This window comes from Talpa occidentalis, unplaced genomic scaffold (assembly GCF_014898055.3).
Source record: "Talpa occidentalis isolate TD23 unplaced genomic scaffold, MPIMG_talOcc4v2.1 talOcc4.13, whole genome shotgun sequence".
NCBI lineage: Eukaryota > Metazoa > Chordata > Mammalia > Eulipotyphla > Talpidae > Talpa > Talpa occidentalis.
In genome coordinates this window covers 9,505,895-9,530,235 of record NW_023601322.1, presented here as the reverse complement: position 1 = coordinate 9,530,235, position 24,341 = coordinate 9,505,895, and the positions used below count along the sequence as shown (strand labels likewise).

General features: G+C 43.6%; 1 protein-coding gene across 4 annotated transcripts in view; it reads right to left on the bottom strand.

Annotated features, from left to right (window-relative positions):
• Positions 1 to 6,820: 6,820 nt before the first annotated feature.
• The window catches only part of PIGN (phosphatidylinositol glycan anchor biosynthesis class N), a 93,441-nt gene continuing 75,920 nt past the window's right edge, over positions 6,821 to 24,341 (bottom strand). Inside the window, exons 29-30 of one of the 4 annotated variants that reach the window (XM_054693999.1) lie at positions 13,605 to 13,650; positions 6,821 to 10,403 (exon numbers count right to left, since the gene is read on the bottom strand). In XM_054693999.1, the coding sequence (XP_054549974.1) occupies positions 10,280 to 10,403; positions 13,605 to 13,650 (170 nt within the window). In that variant the 3' untranslated portion in view covers positions 6,821 to 10,279. Of the gene's footprint in view, positions 10,404 to 13,604; positions 13,651 to 24,341 lie in introns of those variants that run through there. The other 3 variants (XM_054694000.1, XM_054694002.1, XM_054694001.1) reach the window with 3 other exon arrangements.

Sequence of the window (24,341 nt, the reverse complement as noted above, 5' to 3'; positions counted from 1 at the left end):
CTAGGAGCCTGGATCCTGGGCAGACTCACCTGGTTCGGGGCAGAGATACACCTGGAAGGAGACGGTCACAGTCGATGCAGCCGGTCTGACAACGCCACCGTTACCTGCACTGCACACCTTCAGGAAAAGGCAGCCGGTTGACGAGCAGGGCGCCGGACGCAGGGAGGGGTGGCCTCAGATTTGGGTGAGGGGAGCACATCCCAGAAGCCCCACCTCGCCCTTCTCATCACTCAGGGCTTGCTTGACCTGCAGAGAGGCAGCCCCTTGCTGAAGGTGGGCAGCAGCTCGTGCCCACACGTGAGCACACACCTGCTCAAGCAGGGCGGCGCCCCGGGCACGCCTCCATGGAAGAGACCAGGATGCAGGCTCCTGCCTTCCTGCCCCTCCACCCTGCCTGGGGCCGCGCCTCAGAACCCTCCCGTGTGTGTGTGTGTGTGTGTGTGTGTGTGTGTGTGTGTGCAGTGGGGGTGGGAAGGCACCATCCCCTGGCACGGAGTTCAAAGCCCCAGGGCCTGCCCTGACATCTGTGGGCCCCCCGCCAGGTAGTCCCTGCCTCCGTGTCAGCCAAGAGGCGCAGGTGGCACCTCTGGCCCCGGTGAGGAGCTGTGGGGCTGAGGAGGCAGGAGGGCCCTGGGAGGGGGTTTGCCTGGCAGGGAGCCAAGCTCCTGTCCCTTTCTGTCTCGCCAGCCCTGTAATGGGGGTCACCGATGGGGGAGTCTGTCATTGGCCACGAACCCCCTCCCCAGGAGGCTCTGGGAGGGCCGTGTCCGGCGTGTCCTCATCGCGCAAACTTAGAAACCGAGTTATGGGGAGTCGCCCCGCCACACGACGCAGGCACCGCCCCTTGGGGTCCTCGGCGGGTGGGCTCGGGGGGATTTGGAGGCCGGAGGCTGGGGCTGGAGTCCGGAGAGGACGCCCCTCCTCCTGCTGGGGCGGCGGGGAGCCGGGGGTGGAGGGGGGAGCCCCGCCGTCCTGCTCAGCCTCTGCCGCCCCCTGGTGGCCTCCAGCCGACCCCACCCGGCCCGCGACCCCAGACGCCCCCAAGGGTCCCCGGCGGTCTTCCCGCGGCCCCGCGCGCTGCCCCTCCCGCGGGGCTGCGACCTCGCGGACCCCTGCCGCCCCTGAGCCGGGGATGAGGAGGACCCCAGCCTCCTCCTCCCACCATTTTTCCGGATCTGCAAATACATGCAAGGACGCCTGCAAATACATGCAAACGCTGCAAACGCGGGCTGCCCGCTCCTGTCTCCCCAGGAAGGACTTGGGGAGCTCCCTTTTCCCCAAGGTGTCTGAAGCTGCAGACGCATGCCTGGGCAGAGGCTCGTTCCTTGCGCCCCTACTGTGCTCAGGGCCCTGCCCCCCCGACTTTGGGACGCTGGTTGGGGAACCGTCGAGGTGAGCGGACCTGGGGGCTGAGGATGAGCCCGGCTTGCAAAGAGCTGGAAGGCTCTTCCAGGAGGAGGCGCCAGTACAAATGCCTGACTTGGGAAGGAGCAGGAGGTGGGGAAGGGGACCCTGCAGGGGACCCCTCGATGCTGGCCTTGGGTCACTACTGCTATGTCTTGTGGTCCTCCTAAGTCAAAGGCAGCCTGGAAAGTTCTTTGTTTTGTTTTCTGGATGCATCTAAAGTTGAAGATCTAGGGGCCTCCCTAGTGGTGCAAGGGGTTAAGACACAACCTATGAAGCTGTCTGCAGCCACTGCAGCACAAGTTTGATCCCCGGCCAGGGAGCTACCCACATGGCACAGCAGACCTCTCCTGCCGCCCGCTGCTCCCCTCAGCAGTGTATTTCGTCAGTCTGCCTGTTCTGTTCCCCGCTCTGTCTCTGGTGAATCCTCTCACCCCCCACACCTCTGGCCTGTACCCCGTTCTTGTACGCATAACCTTAAAAAAAAATGAAGTCGAAGATCTTATTTTGAGGATCTTAGTCATCTCCTGTGTGTCTCTTCATCAGACTGTGGGTCCATTCATCCATTCATCTTCTTTAATACCCATTGTGTTCAAATCTAATGGGTAAGCAGCTTCCTGAGTTCTGTGAGTCACTCTTGCAAAATAATTGAACCTGAGAAGGGGGTTGTGGTTCTCTGATTTACAGCTGGTTGGTCAGAAGTACAGGTAACAGCTGGGCTTACAACTGGTCCCTGAAGTGGAGTCTTGGGAGACTGAGGCCTTCACCTTGATTCTAGGGTGTGTGTTAATAAGCAACAGGGTTCTGTCCCGCGGTTTGCACAATAAGTTTCTGGAGGGCCAGAGTCAGGTCTAACGTCATTGTCTTTCCCTGATCACGTGGTAAAATCTTGGAGAAGGTGGGCGGGTGGGCAATGAATGAAACGGGAAGCATTTTCAACCCATAACTAGAAAGCTGTGGAAATAGTTTTTTGGTTTTGTTTTCTGAATCTATTCCCCCCACCCCCGATGAACATCAGTGTCCCTCTTGAGGTTTGAGCTACACTCTAAAGTCTGTTCCACTGTTGACAGTAACTGACCAGTCGCAATCACCAAATGGCTGGGTGTAGGGTAAAGAAAATATCAGGCTTTTCTGCCCTCCCGCCATCAGGATAGATGATGGATCCTTGTCCCGAATGCATGCCTGATGGCGGGCACCTGGAGTAGGGTGTGGGCATAGGTAGATGGGATTCAGCTGAGCTGAGACTGTGCTTTTAAGGGCAGCGTCACGGGGACGCCAGCAGCAGCAGTAGAAGCCGAAGCCAAGAGAAGCCGAAACCGAAAGAGAAGCCGAGAAGCAGCAGAATGAACTCCAGAGAGCTCAGATAGAGTGAAGATTTGCTGGGCCTGGGAGGCCTGCCAGCCTCCCAGCCCCCCAGCCAGCACCCCTGCCTGCCATATGCCTGGTGAACCCCAAATAAAAAACCTGCAAAACCACTGAGGACTCTGACTCCTCCTTGACCCGGTCTGCATGGGATCAGAAAACCTGCACCGTGTCCATTCCTGCCCTTACACTGGGCCAGGCTGTTTCATTTTTATCTAGACGTCTCAACACGGGACCCGAGAAACAGGAGTCTGATTCCAAAGCAGATTCCACAACAAGCAGCCCCCCGAAAGGCAAATCCTCCCTTCCTCCACCTTTCACTCTGCTCAGGCCTCAATGGATTGGGTGATGCCCGCCCACACTGGGGAGCAAATCCGCTCTCCTGAGCCCATCCATTCAGGAGCTGATCTCACCTGCAAACACTCTCCTGCACAATCCAGAGATAATGTTTGGCCAGATATCTGGGCACCCCAAGACCCCATCAAGTTGACACAAAATTGACACCCAAAAAGGGATATATTGGTGCTCCTTTCTCTGGACATTTCAGCATTAGTCTTGCAAAATATGCTGCAGAGGGGTGAACAAAAAGATTCTACACTCGGCACCAAAACTTTGCAGGTCTTAATTCTCATTGGCTAATCTTTGGGGTTGCCAAGATGAGCTAGGGAGACCTGGAAGGACTGCAAATACTTATGCTTTATTCCCCTACCCCCTCTTGCTACTATCTTTCCTTTGATTATTTGTTGCTTTTCCTGAAAGCAAACTGTAGCAGAGTCTAGGACTTTCTTAGTGGGAGGCTCACTGAGGTTTGACCCTTCCATGTGGCTACAATGATCCAATTAGATGAGGTAATGAATGTAAAGTACCTGTCCCAGGGCACTACCCGTGGCAGGGGCCCCATAAATAATCTTATGTTTATCCAGTAGCACCTAAGAGAGAATTTTTCTTTTGAATTGGAGGGATGCTTATTTAAGAGTGCTCTGCATTTTTTTGGAGGAGGCTATATTCTTAATTTACTGCTAATTAAGTTAATATTCTCAATTTACTGTTTTCACTACTTAATACTAAATCAGGGTACTTAAACATTTCGTAATATTAGGTGTGAAAGCCATACTATGTGGATCAGGGTGATGAAGTGTGGACTATTTTTCACTGAACATTGACTTCTGCCCCAAAGATTCCGATGTGGAAAGCACAAAGTGAAGAACAAAAATAAAGATTTGAAGTGGAGTGCTGGGCTTGTCATTCTCCACTGTGTTCTTAGGCACACCAAAAAAAATAATCCTTTTTACTGAATAAGTGTGTGATGGAACATTCCAGGAGGAACTCACTTGGCCATCCATAGCTCCTTGTAGGGTAAATAAAAAGTATCAGGCTTTTCTGCCCTCCCGCCATTAGGATTGATGATGGATCCTTGCAGTCCTGAATGCGTGCCTGATGGCGGGCACCTGGAGTGGGGTGTGGGCATAGGTAGATGGCATTCACCTGGGCTCATAAGGGCGGCATCACGGGGACGTCAGAAGCAGAGAGAGTGCGAGAGAACACCGGAGAGCCCAGGAAAAGTGAAGATTTGTTGGGGGCTGGGAGGCCTACCAGCCTCCCGTTCCCCCAGCACCCCTGCCTGCCGTGTACCTGGTAAATCCCAGTAAAAGCCTGCAAAGCCACTGTAGGCTCCAGGACTCTCTGCTTCACCCGTCTGCTCGGGTCATAGAAAACCTGCACTGTCCATTCCTGCCATTACACTCTTCAACCTTTCATCTTAGAAATTTTTTGTTCTGGTTTGAAAGTCTTGCAAATGACTCCGATTTGACCCATCTTGGGTGCACCCCCAAACCAGCCAACTGTGGGGAGAAAAGCCACCAAAAAGCACCTGGCTCCTGTCAGTCAGCAGTGGAGGCGGCAATGCCACGCAGACAGCACCACCCCTGCACCGGACAAGATGGAAACTGATTCACTTCGTGTCCACGGGGGGACTTTGTGTCCATGGGGGGTCCGTAAGGCTAAGAAAGGGGGGTGACTTGAGTACAGAGAAAACAGAAGAAGAAATAAACACATGGGCATGCACAAATCACCTCCCCCCCTCAGTGTATCTATTACACTCCTTGCACACTTGTGAAACATTATTTGTGTACACAGCGTAACTTTTCAAGACAGTTATTTTTTTAAAAAAATATTTTGAACAGTTTTAAATTTATAGAAAAATTGCAAAGACAGTACAGAGTTCCCACCCATTCCCTCACCCAGTTTCAAGTTTTTTATTTATCTAAAGTCCTTTGGTTCCGGGAGCCCATCCAGGGAGCCGCAGTCCATGTAGCACTTGTCTCTGCAGGCTCCCCTTGGCTGTGAGCTTCTTTTTTAGCCTTCCTGGGTTTTGATGACCTTGACAATCTGCAAGGGCACTCATCAGCTGTTTTGTAGGATGTCTCTATTGACAGGCATCTGCCCATTTCTCTTGTGATTAGAATGGGCTGGTGGGTTTGTGGGGGTGTAAGGTCAGGACCAGGACACGGTGCAGGTTTTCTGATCCCATGCAGACCGGGTAAAGGAGGAGCCAGAGTCCTCAGTAGTTTTGCAGGTTTTTTATTTGGGGTTCTCCAGGCATATGGCAGGCAGGGGTGCTGGCTGGGGGGCTGGCAGGCTGGCAGGCCTCCCAGCCCCCAGCAAGTCTTTACTCTATCTGGGCTCTCTGGTGTTCTCTGCTTCTGCTTCGGCTTCTCCTTCAGGTTCTGCTGCTGCTGCTGCTGCTGCTGCTGCTGGCGTCCCCCCATGACGCCGCCCTTAAAAGCACAGTCTCAGCTTAGCTGAATCCCATCTACCTATGCCCACACCCTATTCCAGGTGCCCGCCATCAGGCATGCATTCAGGACAAGGATCCATCATCTATCCTGATGGCGGAAGGGCAGAAAAGCCTGATATTTTCTTTACCCTACAGGGGGGTAACCATAAGATTGTTATCACATCAACGATACCTCTGTCATCATAACAGCACCACTGCGGCTGAAGGCCCGGCCGGGGTAGTGCAAGCCATGTTCAGTACATGCAAACCCAATCACAGTAATCTGTGACCTAGTAAAGCACATCAAGCAAATTTGACTTACAGGTGTTACAAGTCTCATCAAGTATGAGGGGGACTTTTCACTGACCTACTATTCCTAAGTACACAGCGATATTGAGATAGTCTGGGTAGCAGTTAATATTTGTAAGGTTGACAATGATCTTTGTTAGTCCTTCTGGCAATCCTATTAGTAAGTCCACTGAATCTTACCTACTTGAAGTAAAAATCACTTGTAAAAAACGTGTGCAGCGGTTGATATTTGATGTGTTATCTGATGCAAGAGGCGATGCTTACATTTTAAAGTTGTGTGGAATTTATCTTTTCCTGAGTTTACTCAAGAGTAATAGGAATTTCTTTTATAAAGATTTATTTTATTTATTTTATACAAGAATTGGGGTACAGGCCAGATGTGGGGAACAGAACAGGCAGGCTGATGAAATACACTGCTGAGGGGAGCAGCGGGTGGCAGGAGAGGTCTGCTGCGCCATGTGGGACCCTCGCCAGCAGCCGGGATCGAACTGGCGCTGCAGAGGCTGAGGACAGCTTAGCAGTGCAGCACTCAACCACCTGCACCACCAGGGGAGGCCCAGTAATAAGAATTTTAATCACACCAAGTGGTACACCTTAACTCCCTACAACTTATATTGTCAATTATACTCAATAAAGTTGAGGGGAAAAAGTCATGGTCATTTGAGGTTTTAGTTCTTTGAAATGAATTAAATCTTGATAATTGATGCTTTCCATTCATAATTTTTATAACAACACATCATAAAGAGTTTAACTATCGGGCCTTCCCTGGTGGAGCAGCAGTTGCGCGCTGGGCTGCGAAGCTGTCCCCAGCCTCTGCAGCGCCGGTTCCATTCCGGCCACCAGCAAGGGTCCCACATGGCGCGCAGACCTCTCCTGCCGCCCGCTGCTCCCCTCAGCAGTGTACTTCAGTCCTTCTGCCTGCTCTGCTCCCCGCTCTGGCTCTGGTGAATTCTCTCACCCTCCCGCGCTTCTGACTGTACCCAGTGCTTGCATAAATAAATAAATGAATCTTTAAAAAAAAAAAAGAGTTTAACTATCAATCCCCCTCTATAATGGCAAATCATAAGAAAACAAGTTGGTATTTTTTTTTTTTAATTTACTTTCCAGGTCAGGGATGTAACAGGTTAGATATGGGGCAGTGCAAACTGACAGGGCTGCCCCCCTATCTGTGATGAACGACAACAGGTGGTTCCCAAGCAGACATCCAAGTGACGAACAACTCACAGAGGCAGGTAAAATTGTTAGCGTAGTTAAAATTTTTCCCACATTAAAGGTTAAAATCGAAATGATTTTCCAGTTCTCAGAAAAAGATTCAATTAACATTCAATGCCTATTTTTTAAGAGCAGTATGACAAGTTGAGGTTTTGGTGCAAATGTCAATAGGGAGCGTGTGAAGGATGTGTTACAGTCAGGAGGGAGACTCCCTAACATAGAGTTGCAGTCAAGCAAGTGGAAATTTGGTGCCCTCTCCTTACCCTCCCTTCCCAGCACATGTACCGTCAACAAATATACCCGTTTAACTCTGTACATTTGGCCCTTTTTATTATGACATCTCTTTGTATCCTAAGGAACTGATGTTCTAAGGGACATTCTTTGAGAAATGCTGCTATGTGGCAAATAAATACTAGTTCTAAGGGTGGTGAGTTCTGCAACAATTACAATCTGTTCTAGGATCTCCAAAGAAATAAGTGACACATTACTTCTTGAATGATCTTTTTCTAGAATGAGTACTAAGTGCAGAAATTGCAGCTACCTTTTTTAACCCTAACGCTGCTAATATGGAGATGGGGGTGCTGCAGATGTGACCACAGACGGCCAGCACCCAGCCTGACCAGGCCATGTGCAGGCATTTTGAAGAGAATAAAGAGACTATCAGGGAAAAAGAACAACTCTGAGAAGATGAGACATTACCAAAGTTATCTAACTTTGGTCTTTTAAAAGAATCTTCTCCAAATGACTGAGATGGTTTATCCCATTCTCTTCAGCCCCCCTGCCCTGACCACAGGGCAACTGGTGGACATAGGGGGGCTCACCTGGTTTTCCCCTGGATAGCTGACCCCCAGCTTCCCTGGGCAGAGGTATGTAACCAAGAGGTAATGGGTAAAAGAGTCCCTAGTCTACTACTCATGTAAAGGAAGGCCGGGGTAAGGGACAAACATGTTCTGCCATCTAAGCTGGCTACAGTGTAGAATATTTTCATAAGAAAATATGATGTGATGAGTAGCTCAGTTCTAGTATTAAATAATTGGGAGGGGGTTATTGTGAAAACATACTACCATTTATAGCATGTTTTCCAAATACTGTACCTTAAATATGATGCTACAAAGCACAAAACCATTGGTAAATTATGGACAGAGAACAGCTCCCTAAATCCTCAGTTTCCGCCAAGATTTATTCATGGTCCATGTAACATGGCATGGGTTTTTGTTGTCCAATATTTTCTCAATTTGATATGCCTACTTCCTAGTTTAAATAACGTTAATCAGCAAATGTCCTAAGTCTTGATTTAGGAATCTGCTCCAGTTAGAATGACAAAGTAAATGCCTCAAACAGAAGTTAAATAAGATTTAACTTAAATATTATTTATTTTCTGTTATTCAAGATTCCAAGATATGTGGTAGGCCATGCAGTAAAAGGCCCGTCTAGCAAATTCCATTCTGAGGCAAATCTGAGGGGTCCGGTCACAGCAGTTAGGCAGGCTTGCAGCTGCAGCTCCTGTTCCTGCTCTGTGAACTCACACCAATTCCAAACAACATTAAGAAACAGACATGTTGGGCCTCCCTGGTGGCACAAAGGGTTAAGACGCAACCTATGAAGCTATCCGAAACCTCTGCAGCATGAGTTTGATCCCAGGCCAGAGAGCAACCCACATGGCACAGCAGGCTTCTCCTGACTTGCCTGCTGCTCCCCTCAGCAGTGTACGTCAGTAAATCTGCCTATTCTATTCCCCACTATCTCTGGTGAATCCTCTCAGCCCCCCACACCTCTGGCCTGTACCCCAGCTCTTTTATGCATAAATAAATAAATCTTAAAAAAAAAAAAAAAAGAAACAGACATGCTCTGAAGAACAAAATAAAGGTAAAAACGCCCTGAGCACCTTTTACAGTAAAATAATAAAATATTCATTCATTTCTCTGTGTGGAAATCTGGGAAAGGCAAGACTAGACCTATAAAGTGTTAAATGTGTTTATAAAGTCAGTTCTGATTTTTGATAAAGCAGATTTAAAACCCTTTGAAACAATGTAAAAAAGTTCATGGGTTCTCTACCTGTGAAATTGAAAAATCTAGTAATTGATACAGGGCTTCCTCATCGTTAATGTGAAGTAGTAATACTATAGCTTAATTCAAAAGCAATTATTTTCTAAAGTTGGGACTCAGACCAATGATGTTTAGCTAAAATATCCCGCACACAATAGGCAAAAGGTCAGTCTGCAGTGATGTGTAAAAACAGCTTTATGAGAATCCAAAAAAATTACTCTCAAAATATTTTTTCCATTGGAGTCAGTTTACAAATGGAAAGATAACTTTCATGAGAGGATTTCAGGCCCTTTGGCTATGACCTCACAACCAGAAATAAAGAATTTTAACACTATTTCTTATGATACTATCAGAAGGTTGGTCACTGATTTGAAGAATTCTGATAAGCAATGGGGGGAGGGGTGACAGTGAATCTCCACTTAAAAATGAACCTTTGAAAATTTTCCCCATGGACAAGACACAAATACCAAGCAATTCCTGCTTTTTCTAGCTCTAGAAATTCCATGAGAAGCCAGGAATTAAAAAGAAAGTGACGGTGAAACCTGGATCTAGCCGACTGGCCACGAGAACCCTGGAAACAGCACTAAGAAGTCTAAGACACTGAAGAAAAATGATAAACACCTGCAAACATTTTTTTTTCTACTGACACTTTAGAAAATTCCAAAGAACACATCCTGATTGTCTTTCTAGAGTCATCATTTAGCAGTTACAATTACTTGCAAAACCAGTGCTGAGAGCTAATAAATATTTATGGTGCCATCGGGTGATTCCCTTTAAGTTCAGCCACAGTGCTAACTTGGGCTGTGATCACTACTGCCCTCCCCCTGCGTCCCCCCAGAACACCCTCCTCTTTGTGTACCAGAAGCCGTGTAGTTGGGTTCCAGGATTCTGAAGCATCCGTGAGAAGAGCTGCCAGCTACCGGCAACAATGAAAATGGAGAATGCTTTACTACGCTTTCCACAGACGTAACCCCTCTTCCATGCATGGCCATTATTTCCTAAAGAAAATGCCGGCTCCTTTATTCCAGACAAACAGTTCCTGAACTGCCGAATTGTTCATACAATCTCTGTTATAGGAGTAGCACGCGCGATGCACCAGTACCTTCTTCTTACTGAATCCTTGTTCAGTTTAAAAGGAGAACGAGATGCTGACTGCTGGCTTTAGCAACATCATATGAGATGGCTTTTGGGTCTGCCATGCAGTCGGAGTTTTTTTGTTGTGAGCAGCTGTGCCAGGCCATTGAGCAACACCAGCACGATGGTCAGGGACATGACGATCACGTAGTGGCTAATGCTACAGAAAGAGAAAGAAGCATGTCATATATATAAGATACACAGAACTGCAAACTGATGACTTTAAAACTGACATTAAAATATTAAAACAAATTTGTTAGAGAAGTAGAGATGAACATAAGTAACATTTTGTTTATTTCCAATAACTGTAATATGTTGTGAAAATGGTTGGTTGGTATTTAGCAGTACCCACACCTTTGTTAACAGCAGAAACTGAATTTCTAAAAGCTTTTAGAAAAATCAAGATCTCTTCCCTCCTCTAATTCTTGGGCCCTCTGAAAAACACCCACAGACTCTGCAGGCTGTTGCCAGTGAACTGAACTGCCATAGAGAACACGCCCACCGGCTTGGTGAGTTGAACTTTGGTAAAACTATTGTACCAGCCACCAGGGAGAGAAATTTTAGCTAAACTCAAATTCAGTGAAGGCATCAAGTGATTTCTAAACAAGGAAAAAAGGATATATCACTTCATTAGTCTCACAGTTAAACTACTGTCTCCCAGACTTTTTGAAAAAAATAAGATAATAAAAACTATTAAAGTTACTTAGTCCTTGCTCTCATTATCAGCAATAGTAAATGCTCGGCTTTTCTTTTTAAACACAGCAATTGTACTCCACAGAACATGGCTTGATGATAAATTTAGCAATATGGGAAGAAATTTAGGACAAAGATCTGACAAATTGATTTAGCAGAAGCTTCACGCAGTGATACTAGTACAGTATCATCCCTGCCAAGCTACAGCGGGAAGTTATCTGTTTACAAGGCCTATCAAGTTAGACTTAACTGACTTCACAGTAGATTCACATGTTTTACATCCGTCACAAAGAGGGATGGAGCGTGGGGGAGGGGAGAATGTTTGCAGGCCCATAACCAGCTGGCTTGATAGAGGGAAGTGATCCCCGCCTCTTCTCTCTTCCTGGCAAGCAGGAAGGGTTCCAGGTAGTTCAAGAAGCCCCTACAAAGGAAAGTTCCACAGGACAAGCTCAGGGAACTTGCCTTGGGGCATCTGGGCAGGTGACTGCCTGGAACACGTGAACTAGACCCATCACCTAGAGGGACCTGGAGATTAGGAGAGAGGGCAAAGGTCTCACAGGGGATTGAGGTCACCTTCTCAATAACTTCAGTCCATTAGGCAGGCAACTGCCTAATGTCAGATTGTTGGCCCTTGGCCAAACTAGGCAAAGCTTTGGCAAGCAGTCAGGTTTTCACCAGTAGGCAATTTCCTCAAGGTCAGAAGGGAAGGCCTTCTAGTCTATGCAGATTGTATTTATTCATTTATTTATTTTGCTCTAGCAGACAAGACAGCAAAGCAGACAAGAGAGCAAAGAAATCTGTGAAAGAGCTAGGCAAGATCTATTACCTGCCCATGAAGCCAGTCTTTTCAACCCCCACTACTGACCAAGGAGCCTGATAAAGATTTTGTCCTTATTGTTTATTTATTTATTTTTATTTTATATATTTTTTACATCGTTCTTTTTTTTTTTTTTTTTTTACAATGTATGCTTTCTCATCTCGGTTACAGGCCCCATGAGATTCCTACCACCCATTCACCCGTGTACCATCACCATAGTCCCTTGTGCTCCTCCCATCCCATTTTTGATCCTACTCCCTTCTCCCCACCTGCAGGATGTCTCTGGTTTATAGCTGCTTGTTGAATTTGATTTTCACTTTATGATAAAGATTTAAATGATAGGTACCCAGACGTTGCATTCCAGACTTTGCAGAGTGTAGGGTAAGGAAAAATGTCAGGCTTTTCTGTCCTCCCGCCATCAGGACAGATGATGGATCCTTGGGGTCCTGAATTCATGCCTGATGGCGGGCACCTGGAGTAGGGTGTGGGCACATGTAGATGGGATTCACCTGGGCTAAGATTGTGCTTTTTAAGGGCGGCGTCACGGGGATGCCAGGAGAAGCTGAAAGAGAAGCCAAGAGAGAAGCAAAGAAGCAGAAGCAGAAGCAGAGATCACAGGAGAGTCCAGATAGAGTGAGGATTTGCTGGGGGCTGGGAGGCCTGCCTGCTGTGTAGCGGGTAAATCCCAATAAAAGACCTGCAAAAACCACTGAGGACTCTGACTCCTCCTTTACCTGGTCTGCTGGATCATAGAAAACCTGCTCAGTGACCATTCCTGCCTTTATACATAGCCGCTGTGAGAAGGAAGAGATTAAATCCCTGCACACAAATAGCATCAACACATCTTTGGGTGAAAACAACTTAGAACCAGAAGCCCCTCCCTGTCAAGGCTGTTTATATTTTTAATGTCAATGACTCACTGCCTTCCTACCTGTACAAACTAAATTCAAACTGGTGTGTGCGGGAATAGTTCTCACAGAGTAAGGCCCATCAAATTGCTTCCCAGGTTCGAATCCTCCTTTTGATTATTTAACTCTTTGTCTTAACTATCATTGAGACTTATTCCAGTTAGTAAGCTTTTAAGTAAGAACTTTAATTGTAAAGTTTCACAGCTTGATAAGATTGTCTTTGGAAAGGCAGTGGTTGGGATATCCTTATTTAGAATCTAAGTCATCTTATAAAGCAACTTTGATACTAAAAAAGAAGAAGTTGACTAATTTAAAAACAAGAATTAGAATAATTATTTTAGAGATCTGGTTCTGGTCTAGAGTAGACTTCTGAACTAAATAGAAAACAATAAAATTAGATCCTTAATTGTGTTAAAAATGGAAAGAACAAGCCAGAAACAGTCCTTCATGGGGGTAGGGGGCACCCAAAGTTCATAGCTAATCTCACTGCAGTTTTAACTTCTTCCCAAAGTGTAATCCTAAGCCAATCAATCTGGAGGTTCCTGGTCAGCACCTGTGAAGTCATCTGCCTGGCGAGAAACCCCATGCCTGCACCCCCAGGGAAGATGGTTTTACTCAAAATAATCTTTTATTAATAACCTTTATCCACCCCCTTTCTGTCTATAACTGTCCTCCATTTTGTGTGAGTCCTTGCAGTGTCTACACCATATGCTGCCTGAGTCATGAACACTTTAATAAAGTCAATGAAACCTTTAAATTTCTGAACTTATTTTTTAACAATTGTAAACAAATATTATCACTAAAGATTTTTTAATTTTCATTTCTTTTCACTGCAGAAATAACGTGACAAAATATTGGGCCTGGGATTCTTTTATACTTAAATTTATGTGTGCATCTGGCTATATTTTTAACCCAGAGTGAAAATGACATAGATCTTACCTACCATTTAATTATGTAGAATTTACAAAGCCATTTTCCAACTTTAGTAGCTGCAGAGGAAATAAATCACTGATAATTATTTATTTTAAAATGAAAATAATGATTATAAGACTAGATTTATTTATCAATCTATCAATCCTTGTTGGGAATAAAATTACCTCAATATTGATTTTAACTGAATTCTCTTGAAAAGCTCATGCTCAAATCGACAAGATTATGTTACTAAAATTATGTGAGCCATGCTGACACTTTCTCACACAGAATTTGGTAATTGGTTGATGAATCTTACTTCAAATGTCTTCCAAAGTAGAGCAACTCAAGTTTATCACATCACAGAAGTGGTGGGAAAACATACTGTTAGAAAACTGGAAACTTAAGTCCAAAATAACTTCCCTTTCTAGGAGGTTGGGTGGATATACGTTTCCTTTTTCTTCCTGCCAAGTGAAATTTAAAACTCTGGACCTTATATAAACACAATAAACATAAAACTGAACAGTGGAAAGAAGATGGCAGACTGGCTAGGGAACTTGGGACCCAAGGAACAACACACAGGATGAGTTTTCTGGACTTTCATTTTGCCTTATATGTACCAAACTTGTAGGAAGAAGCCAGCAACCAGGAAATGCCAGTGGTAATAGACCAAATTAAAAAAAAAATCCAACACAATAACAAAAGATTGCTCTCTCTAGCCAAAGGACAGACAGGAAAGGGACAGCCCCAAAAGAAAGAAAACTTTTAGATACCAGCTGTTTTACTTCAGCCAAACACCTTAGAAAAAATGGGATTCGGTGAGGCAGACCTCTTCTGTCTAGCCCGCTGCTCTCCTCAGCAGTGTATTTCGTCAGTCTGCCTGTTCTGTTCCTCGCTCTGTCTCTGGTGGGAGGGCCTCCCACCTTCCTAGCCAGGGGAGGTGTCAGTGGAGGCACACAGCAGTGGTTAATTCCTGCAGCCCTACAATAAATGAAGAGCCCCCTTTGGGTATCAATGGAGACTGAATGGGAACCTGGATTCTAGTCCTGTCAGAAATGAGGGGGCAGCCTCTCTTTCTCTGCTAAAGTAGTATCAGAAGGAGCCAGCTGGAAAAAAAAGGTTTAAATGAGATTCAGAGTCTCAGAATGACCCCAAAATTGATTTTTTAATTGAAAAATCTTGCCATACCAAGAACTGGGAAAATCTCAAATAGAATGAAAATAATAATAATAATAATGTGAACACAGATGACAGAGCTGTTAGAATTACCTGGGCAAAACGTTTAAGTAGCCATGATAAAAACACTTCAGCGAAGCTGCCCGCAGCCTCTGTGGCGCCGGTTCGATCCCCGGCTGCTCCCCGGCCACTGGAGGAGGGTCCCACATGGCGCGCAGACCTCTCCTGCCGCCCGCTGCTCCCCTCAGCAGTGTACTTCGGTCCTTCTGCCTGCTCTGCTCCCCGCTCTGGCTCTGGTGAATTCTCTCACCCTCCCGCGCTTCTGACTGTACCCAGTGCATGTATAAACAAAACAAACAAACAAATAAATAAATAAATGAAGCATGCCTCTATAAAAAAAAAAAAAAAAAAAAAAAAAAAACACTTCAGCGAGCAATTATGAACATACTTGAAATAAGTGAAAAAACAGGAAGTTTGACAAAAGAAATAGAAATCCTCAGCAACGAAATAGAAGACATAAAGAAGAAACAAATGGAAAGTTTAGAATGGGGGATGGGGGAGCGAAAAACACAACTGCTGGCACAACAAAACCCTGAGAGGAGCCTCAACCCAACAAAACTGCAGAACATGACTGAAAAGGAGTTCAAGTAACAGTTCGAACACTTATAGAACTCGCAAAAACAACAGAGCATATGAAAAAGCAACAGAATAAAGATAAAGAAAATATGAGGCAGTTACAATTAGAAATAATGGAGCTAAGAAACACCACAACTGAATTAAGAAATTCAATTGAGAACCTCAACAGCAGACAGAGAGAGAATTAATGAGCTTGAAAACACATGTTGGAGAACAATGGAAGAACAGAGAACAAAAAGTTTAAAAATGTAGTGTAGATCCCATTGGGATAACTTAAAGTGAAATAACATCTATACCATGTGGGCCCCAGAAGGAGAAGAGAAAGAAACAGCATAGAAATATTACTTAAAGAAATTGCTGAAAATCATCTCACTCTGGGAAATGAACCAAATGTTCTGATTCAGGAGGCCTAAAGAGTTCCAAACAAAATAATACCAAACAGACACACTCCCAGACAAAGCATAATAAAACTGCTGAAAGCCAACAAGGACAGAATATTAAAAACATCAATAGAAAACAGGGGACACCAATCAGACTGTCAGTAGACTCAGTTTTTCAGTAGATATCAACCATATTTTTAGTGACTCAAACCTATGGCAAGGGAATTAAAAATAAACAATTGGGGGATTACCTCAAATTAAAAAAATTCTATACAGCAAAAGACATTACAAGATGATTAAAGACACACCCCACAGACTGGGAGAAAATATTCACAAAATATATAACCGATAAGTGATTAATATTCAATACATAAAAAACTTATGCAATTCAACAATAAAAAGAACAACCTAATTAATAAGTGGGCAGCTGATAATTCACCAGATATATCCAATTCACAGACGCTATCCAGAAGGCCAACAGATAGATGGAAACATGTCCATTATCACTTCTGACAAGAGAGATGCAGGTTAAAACCTGCATGAGATACCATGTCACACCTATGAAAATGGCACATAAATAAAAAACCTGCAAGTGTTGGAGATGATGCAGTGTAGAAGGAACCCTATTACACTATTGGTGGGAATGTAAACTGGTATAACCATTAGATAAAGGAACGTGGATATACCTGAAAAACTAAAAACAGCAATACCACATGACCCACTAATCCCACTCTTGGTTATATAGTCAAAGAATATGAAAACATTAACACAAAACCCTTATGTTCCACAACATTCATAGCAACATTATTTACAATAGCTGGGACATGGGAGCAACCTAAATGTCCAACAGATGATTGGATCAAGTAGATGTGGTATAACCACATTATGGAGTACTATATAAGTGTAAAAAGGATGACATGCAATAATTTTCAACAAAAATGGAGAGAGTTTGAGAGGATTATGTGTATAAAAGCAAATCAAAATGATAAAAATATTGATAATGCCAGGCATTTGCATAGCAGACAATTTGATAACATGAAATACTTAAAAAAACAGTGGACATCAGTTAACACCGTTACAGTTCTGAGGTTAAGAGGGAGGTAGAGAGGAAAGGGACAAGTGACTATAAAGGATAAAAGATAAAATGAAGGATAAAAGCAAAAATAAATTTTTCAATTATACATAGATCAAAGATTTAGAAACAATTGTATATGGAGGAGGGTAATGGGATATAAAAGGTTAAGGTTACTATATATACGAAAACTGACAAAACAAAACCACTGATATACCGTGATTAGTTATGTATGTATGATACTTAGAGCAACCACTAAAAAAGTCATAAGGAGATATACTAAAAAACAGTACAGATATGTAAAAATGGAATTCTATAAATTGTTCAGGTAACTGAGGAATGAGAGAAACACCAAACAGAAAGGATAGAAAACAAAAAAGCTAAATGGCAGATTTAAGCACTAACACATCATTAATTACATTAAATGTAAATAGTCTAAATGTGTCAACTAAAAAGCAGAGATTGGCAGAGTGAATTAAAAACATGACTAAACCATGTATTATTTACACGAGTTCTCACTTTATGATATACAAAAATTAAAAATAAAAAGATGAAAAATAAATATTATGCAAACATTATGAAACAGGAATTATATTACTACTGGATAAAATAAACTTCAGAGCAAAGAAAATGACCAGAGTCAGACATATTGTAATGATAAAAAGGTTCAATCTATCAAGAAGATAGCAGTTCTATACGTAATGCCTCAAACAGAGCTGTACAATGTATGAAGCAAAAATTGAGAGAACTGAAAAGAGAAATAAGCAAATCCCTAGTTACAGTTTGAGATGTCAACATCCTTCTCTCAATAACTGAAGAATAACTAGACTAAAAATCAGCAGACACACATGAACTCAACACCACTATTAATCAACAGGATATAATTGCTAATTATAGTATATTTGATGCAAGAACAGAATACACACTCAGTCAAGTGCCCGTGCAATGTATACCAAGAAGACAGATTAATGGGTGCCTGGAGCTGAGTATGGGAATGGGGTTAGATCATAACGTGTACAGCAGAGTCTTCTGGTTGACAGGAATGTTCAAAAACTCACAAGTGGTGATGGTTGCACAATTCAATAAACTTACTGAAAATCATTGAAATGTTTTAAAAGATTATTTAAATCATTTAAAACCTTTAAAATGAATGAATTTTATGATATGTAAATTATACTTCAATAAAGATGTTAAGAAAAAAGATATTCTAGCAGATTTTTGTTTTGTTCAATTTTTCTATCACTTTCAGGCCTTTTAACAATAACTTTTACTATTTTAAAATATATGATTTAATTTCTTAACAAAGTAAGTTTTTTCAGTAGGTAACCCATCCTCAAACTTAGTGAGTCTATTTATAAAAGAGACAGATCACTTATCTCCTTAGAATGGCCTGAAATTACTGACTCCTGGCTCATTTAAGCTAACATTATTGGCAGGGAACAGTTATGAGACTCATCATCTTCATGCAATTGAGCTATAAGGCATTCAGCTTGTGATATTTTCCATCCATCAAGTCTTGGTGTCATCTCAGCATAGCAGAGTTACAGGAGCATCAAATTTCAACTGGAAATAAGTTCAGCTGCTCCTACTTTCCTCCCACAACTATTTGACATCGTTTAAATCAGCAATTCTCAAGGTATATATATATGTGTGTGTGTCAAGGCAGAGGGAGAGTGTGTGTGTGGAGGGAATACAGAATCACTAAACAGGTCTTTTCAACCTGTACAGTGGGTGATGATGGGTCCATTGTACTTTTCAATCAGAGTAAGGGGCAACAGAAGGTCCTGTAAGGTGCATTGGGGAGGGAAAAGGTTAAGAATCATTGATTTTTAAAAAAGTTTAATATTCATTATAAGAGTAAAGATTTTGTGGCACTTACTAATTATATTTAGGAACATTAAAATACTACTGAGCATAATTACAAGTACACCTAAAAAGAAAAAAATACGTCGGTTGTCACTTCTATTTTAATAAGGCATAACAATAGCACAAATGGGAAACAATTCAAGTCCAAATGAACACCACTATCAAATCAAACTACAGTTCAAACTCATGATGCTGACTCTGTTCACCTCATATCAAATATAATTAGAACATTCATTTAAGTATGTTTTTATAATTATGAAAATCATCTTAGGACCTTTTTCCTCTTGTTTACTTCTTTCAAGATGCTATGTGAAAGGCAATACTTGGTAAAGTTGATGACCTGCTACAAATGAAGACACAATGTGAAAGATGAAAAGATAAAATACTAAATTTTACTTCTGTTTTATAGCGTGGGCAAGATATTTTTCACACATCTGTTTAAAGAAGGCCTTATGCCACTAGGTCTCCAGAGATCCCTGAACACCACCATTTCACCTGATAATCTGAACAGGAGCATATTCATTTGAGAATCTGCATTTAAATCTGATAAAATCTGCTCTGAAGATACATTTTAAACACACTGAACTAAACACATACTGTCTCGTGCCCTAGTAATGCAATCTTTATTTTTACAGAAACTATTACTTATTAACCTGAAATTAACAGCTGAGGAATCTCTCAGATGTACTGAGAGTCCACAGCAGTCACCAGGAAGGTGCGAGAACCATCACGATACATGCCAGACAACAGCGAGGGCTTGGTTAGTTCTCACTCCTCTCTGGGACACGGTGGGACAGATTTGCACCATTTCTGTATTCATGAAGCAATAAACAAAATAGTGAGGACAAAAGAACAACCTTCTATTCCTGTTATCAACACACACAGGATGGATGGAGGTATTAACTATATTACTAAAAGGAGGTTAGAAATAAAATTTGTCACAAAGGGAAAACCCCTGCAGGAGCACAATCCAAATAAACCTTTTTCCCATTCAAGAAACTCTGCCAATAAGCTTAATGAGATCCGCAACATGACAAGAAACATCTCAGCTTTCCAAATACACATTTATATAGGGATGATTAGAAAGCAAAGCTTAAAGCAACATTCTCACAAATAAAAATCTGGAAAAAGTGAAATGACATTTGTTATGTAAACCCTATTACATGGTGGTTTAGTTTGGAATCTTGAACCTACCCCCTAGCTCTCCCTGCCTATCCACAAGCCCTTTCCTGGCAATCAATTAGATGCTTACGAAGATGCATGACCCACTCCTGCCCATTAGACCTGCGTCACGTGGCTCACTGCAGCAGCGAAAGCCACGGCTGCTGTATAACAGGATGTCAAGAGATGAGCTGAGCATCCTAACTGAGCGGAAAGCAGCGGCAGCAACAGCAAAACCTCACCTTACAGCATCAGCTGGGGTGATTCCATTTAGACAGTCTAACACTGCTAAGATTCATTTTGTTTCTCCATCCCGACGGCTCCCAGCCCTCTTGTCCCTTCCACAGTCAATGTGGATGATCCTTAAGGACATTATGCTAAGTAAAATTAACCAGCCACAAAAGGATGCATATTGTGTGATTCCACCCAAATTCTCATTCTCTCTCTCTCTCTCTCACACACACACACACACACACACATTGAGAGAGAGAGAGAGAATGGTGATTGACAAGGCTGGAAAGTAAGGCGTAATGGGGAGTTATTGTTTAAGGGGCACCAAGTCTCAATGGCTCAAGATAAGAGTTCTGAAGATTAGTTGCACAACAATGTGAATATTCTTAATGATAACCATACAATTAAAAATGGTTAGGATGGTATTTTATGTCATGTATCTATAATTTTTTTAAAGGAAAAAGCTTGGATTTGGTGCAATGACACAGTGAAAGGCCTGCACTGTCACTGCTGTCTCCCTCTCCCACTCTCTTTTCCTGTCTTCTTTGTGGTTTTTGATGAAACATACATTGTTAAAGCGGCAGGGAAAGGCAAGGCAAGTTGATGTGATATGAAGGGGAATATCCTGCACATTAAGTTTTAGATGAAAGACTGAGGGTGACCGAAAGGAATGAGAAAGAAGGTGCTGAATGGAGTGGAATCCAGGAGGAAACAAGAGACGGACTGCTCAGGTTAGGAATATTGAGCAGAGGGCAGAATGTCTAGAATTAAAAAGACAGGCTTATCACCCTTGCTCAATAAGCACTAACTGAATGTAAACCTGAACCATGGAGTATGTCAGTAAGTGGCGAAAAGTGCCTGAATTCAGGAAGCCAGAGCTGAAAAGAAACTTCCTCTACTTTAGACCGAGCATAAATGCAGTCAAGGTCAGCCAAGGTGATGCAGCAAAGGGAGATTTCTGCTGAGGGGCTTGTTTATGGGAACCCTGCTGCACTGCCACGTCCCTGGATTTGCCCTTGACTCTCTGTCCTAGTAAAAGTGCCCCCAGGGCCCACACAAAGCCTCAGAGGAGCACACACCCCTGCAGTCTTTCTTAAAGCCTATGCTTTCACTCTTCTGGCAACCGAGACTTCTGCTCATTACAAGGCTTGTCTCTCAAGCAACAAGGTGAGACTCAGGATGTTTGTGTCTTCTGACATCAACAGCTTTAGCGCCACTGTTAGGTAGGATGAGGGGTGCCTGTTGGTGCCTGCAGGCCCCATCACAGCCTTCCCCAGGAAGGTGTCTCCTACCTCACACACACACTTGACACCCGTGAGGGTCTCCCCCACTTCTGCAGTTTCTCTTTGAAGACATGAGTGCTCCGAATATATAACAAAGGACTCTGTCAAAACAGCACTTTTCTGACCCAGGATGCCCTTCCTCTTGACTCATTCCCTCCTGATCAATATTTCTTCATCCTCTAAATCCTAAATTTGTGTAACTCAAAACTTGGCACTGAATGGGTCCTTTGCAACAATCAAAGACAGGCTGAGATACAGAGCTATTTTTTAAACGAGTTTCTTAGTTACAAAGACTCAGCAGAGGTGGCGAGGGGCAGTGGGCACCCCTCAGCCCTGGTCACCCCAGTGTTGCCTCCAGACCTGCCCAGGACCCTGTACATGGGCAAGTCACAATGTCCTTAGGGCCACAGTGTCCTCATCTGCAGGAGACAATGAATATGTCTATTGTGGAAAAGACTCTCCTTCAGTTTGTGAAAAAGATCTTGTGAAACAGTGCTGGAAGACAGCAAACACCACAGCACAAGCCAAATGTGGTGGAGGTGGGGCTGCGGCAGCCCTTTGACAGACAGCCTGCATTTCCCACCCAAGTTTAAAGTTGTTCACCTAATATCTGCACATTCCCTACTCCCTGAACTGCCTCTCAGGCCTTTCAGGGTTGATCACTCAAGTAATCCAGTGCCAGGTAGGCTGCCGCAGCCTGGTGCTGACCCCGGGGGAGGGGAGCTTACTCGAGTTGGGCTCCAAACCTGGTTCCAAAACCCCAGCTTTGACAGAGGGTGATTAGAATGGCTGTAACGAGGCACAGTCACTCCATCCAACTGCAATATCGTCCCTCAAGCTTAAGAGCAAAATGAAATAAGAAAATCTCATAAAGGGGTGTGGCCTTAATCAGGCTGTTCCTGCCCTGTATTTCTCCTCCCCTTCTATTCCAGCTTGAAAGACTTAAAACTCTACTTCCTGAGTCCCAATTTCATTTATGTATTTCCCTCTAACTTTCATTGGGGTCATACGTGCAGCCTTAAGACAGCAAAATAGTGGAGAAAGATTTACAGTGAAAAGCAACAATCCCTCATTCCCTCTTACCCACTTCTCAGAGCCACCACTTTAACCACTTCGAGGTCTGGTGGTTTCCACCTTAACATGAATCAGTGTCTTTATATTGTTATTCACTGATGCATACATTTAATACATTATTAAATCCTGGATAGGAAAGAGAAAGGTTTAGCTTACTTAGAGTACACTTGATTCATTTCAATTTCAGAGCCTTCAGTTCTACTTTTCCTTATCAATCAACTCTGAGGTATAATTTATGTATAAGAAAATGGAGCCATTTTAAGTGTCCGGTTAGATGAGTATACCCATATAGCCATCACCAGTGTTGAGATAATCAACATCTCTATCACCCCCAAAGTTCCCACCTGTCCTTCTATAAACGCATCCTACTTCCCAGCCCCAGCTGACTACCAATCAGCTTTCTGTGACTATAGGTTAATTTGGCCTGCTCTAGAATTTTATATAAGTAGAATGCTACAACACGTGCTTTTATGTACCTGGCTTCTTTCAGTCCATAAAAAAATTTGAGTATCACCCCATACATAAGTTCACCAGTTCATTTCTTTTTATGAATAAGTGGCCTTCCACTGTACATATATAGCACAATTTATCAATTTATGGGCTGATGAACATCTGGGTTGCTTCCAGATTTTGTCTATTATTGAATAATGCTGCTATGAAAATGCCTATACAAATCCTTCTGTGCACATGTTTTCCTCTGTCTTGGGTAAGCATGGAATCGCGGTGCGATATACACACTTAACCTTTTAAGACATTTTTGCTTCCTCCTAGATCTCACCCACAAATAGGTGTGTGCATGTGACAGAAACTGCTCCTTTGTGTTTTAGGATGAGCAGAAGGGGCACCTGTTCTGCCTATGTGTGAGGGTGAGAGGGGGCTGAACACGCTAGAATGGAGGACGGCGTTTCTCTGAAGTGGAAAACACACATCATAACAGTGAAATTCTTCCCAGTTTTTTTACAGGTGTCCTCTGGGTTTTTTCCCTGGAGTAAATGCCTGGAGCACGTTCTGCATAGGGATTAAGGAAGGAGGAAGAGCGGGCTAATGCCATCTTTAAGTGAACAGACACTCAATTCATCCCATTTGGTTCCCCCTACTCCTACTGTCCATACTACCCTCTGGCAGAGGTGCATCTCTGGGGTCCCTTGTCTTGTGGCAGTACCCACTGATTCTGGGCTGCTGCTTCCTCTCTCTGATTATTCCCTTCTAGGAAGCAGCTGAACACGCATTTGACAGTCTTCTGTTTTCTTCATTTGTGCTCAGTTTATTTTATTGGGGTCTTGGTAGAGAGGAAAGAAATGATTGTCTTTGGCCTGCAGTTCTTGCCTGGAAATGGGTGGCTTTGACTGAGTGAGGCCCTCTGGGACTAGGTCTATTGCCTGAAATTTTCCTCCCAAGCCATCAGTGACCTGCATGTTTAATACCTTCATGTCTCTTCCTACCCATCTCTCTGTAACATCTGGATGACCCCTTTCTTGCCCAAATGCTCTCTCAGTATCCACAACACTATGCTCCCCTGGCTGTCTGCTGCCTTCCTGACCATGTCTTTCAGTCTCATTTCCACACTTTGCTCTGCTCTTAAATATCAGTGGTTTCTTAAAATGCTTCTTCAGCTTTCTTCTTTCTCACTCTATAAATTCTCCCTGGCTTTTGTGACCAGGGTGCTCCGCTAAACCCCACACTTAGTGTTTAAACAGTCCCTCCCCTGAGACGTCTTCCTTTACCTGGCGAGGCTGGGGGAGATGCCCTGGCTAATGTCCCCATAGGACCTACAAGACTATTCTAGAACTTGTCACACTGCACCATGCTACGAGCTCATATATCTGTTTGCTGCTTCCCAAACACCCAAGACTGTGTTTTTCCTCCCTAGCAACTCAGCTGGCATATAGTTG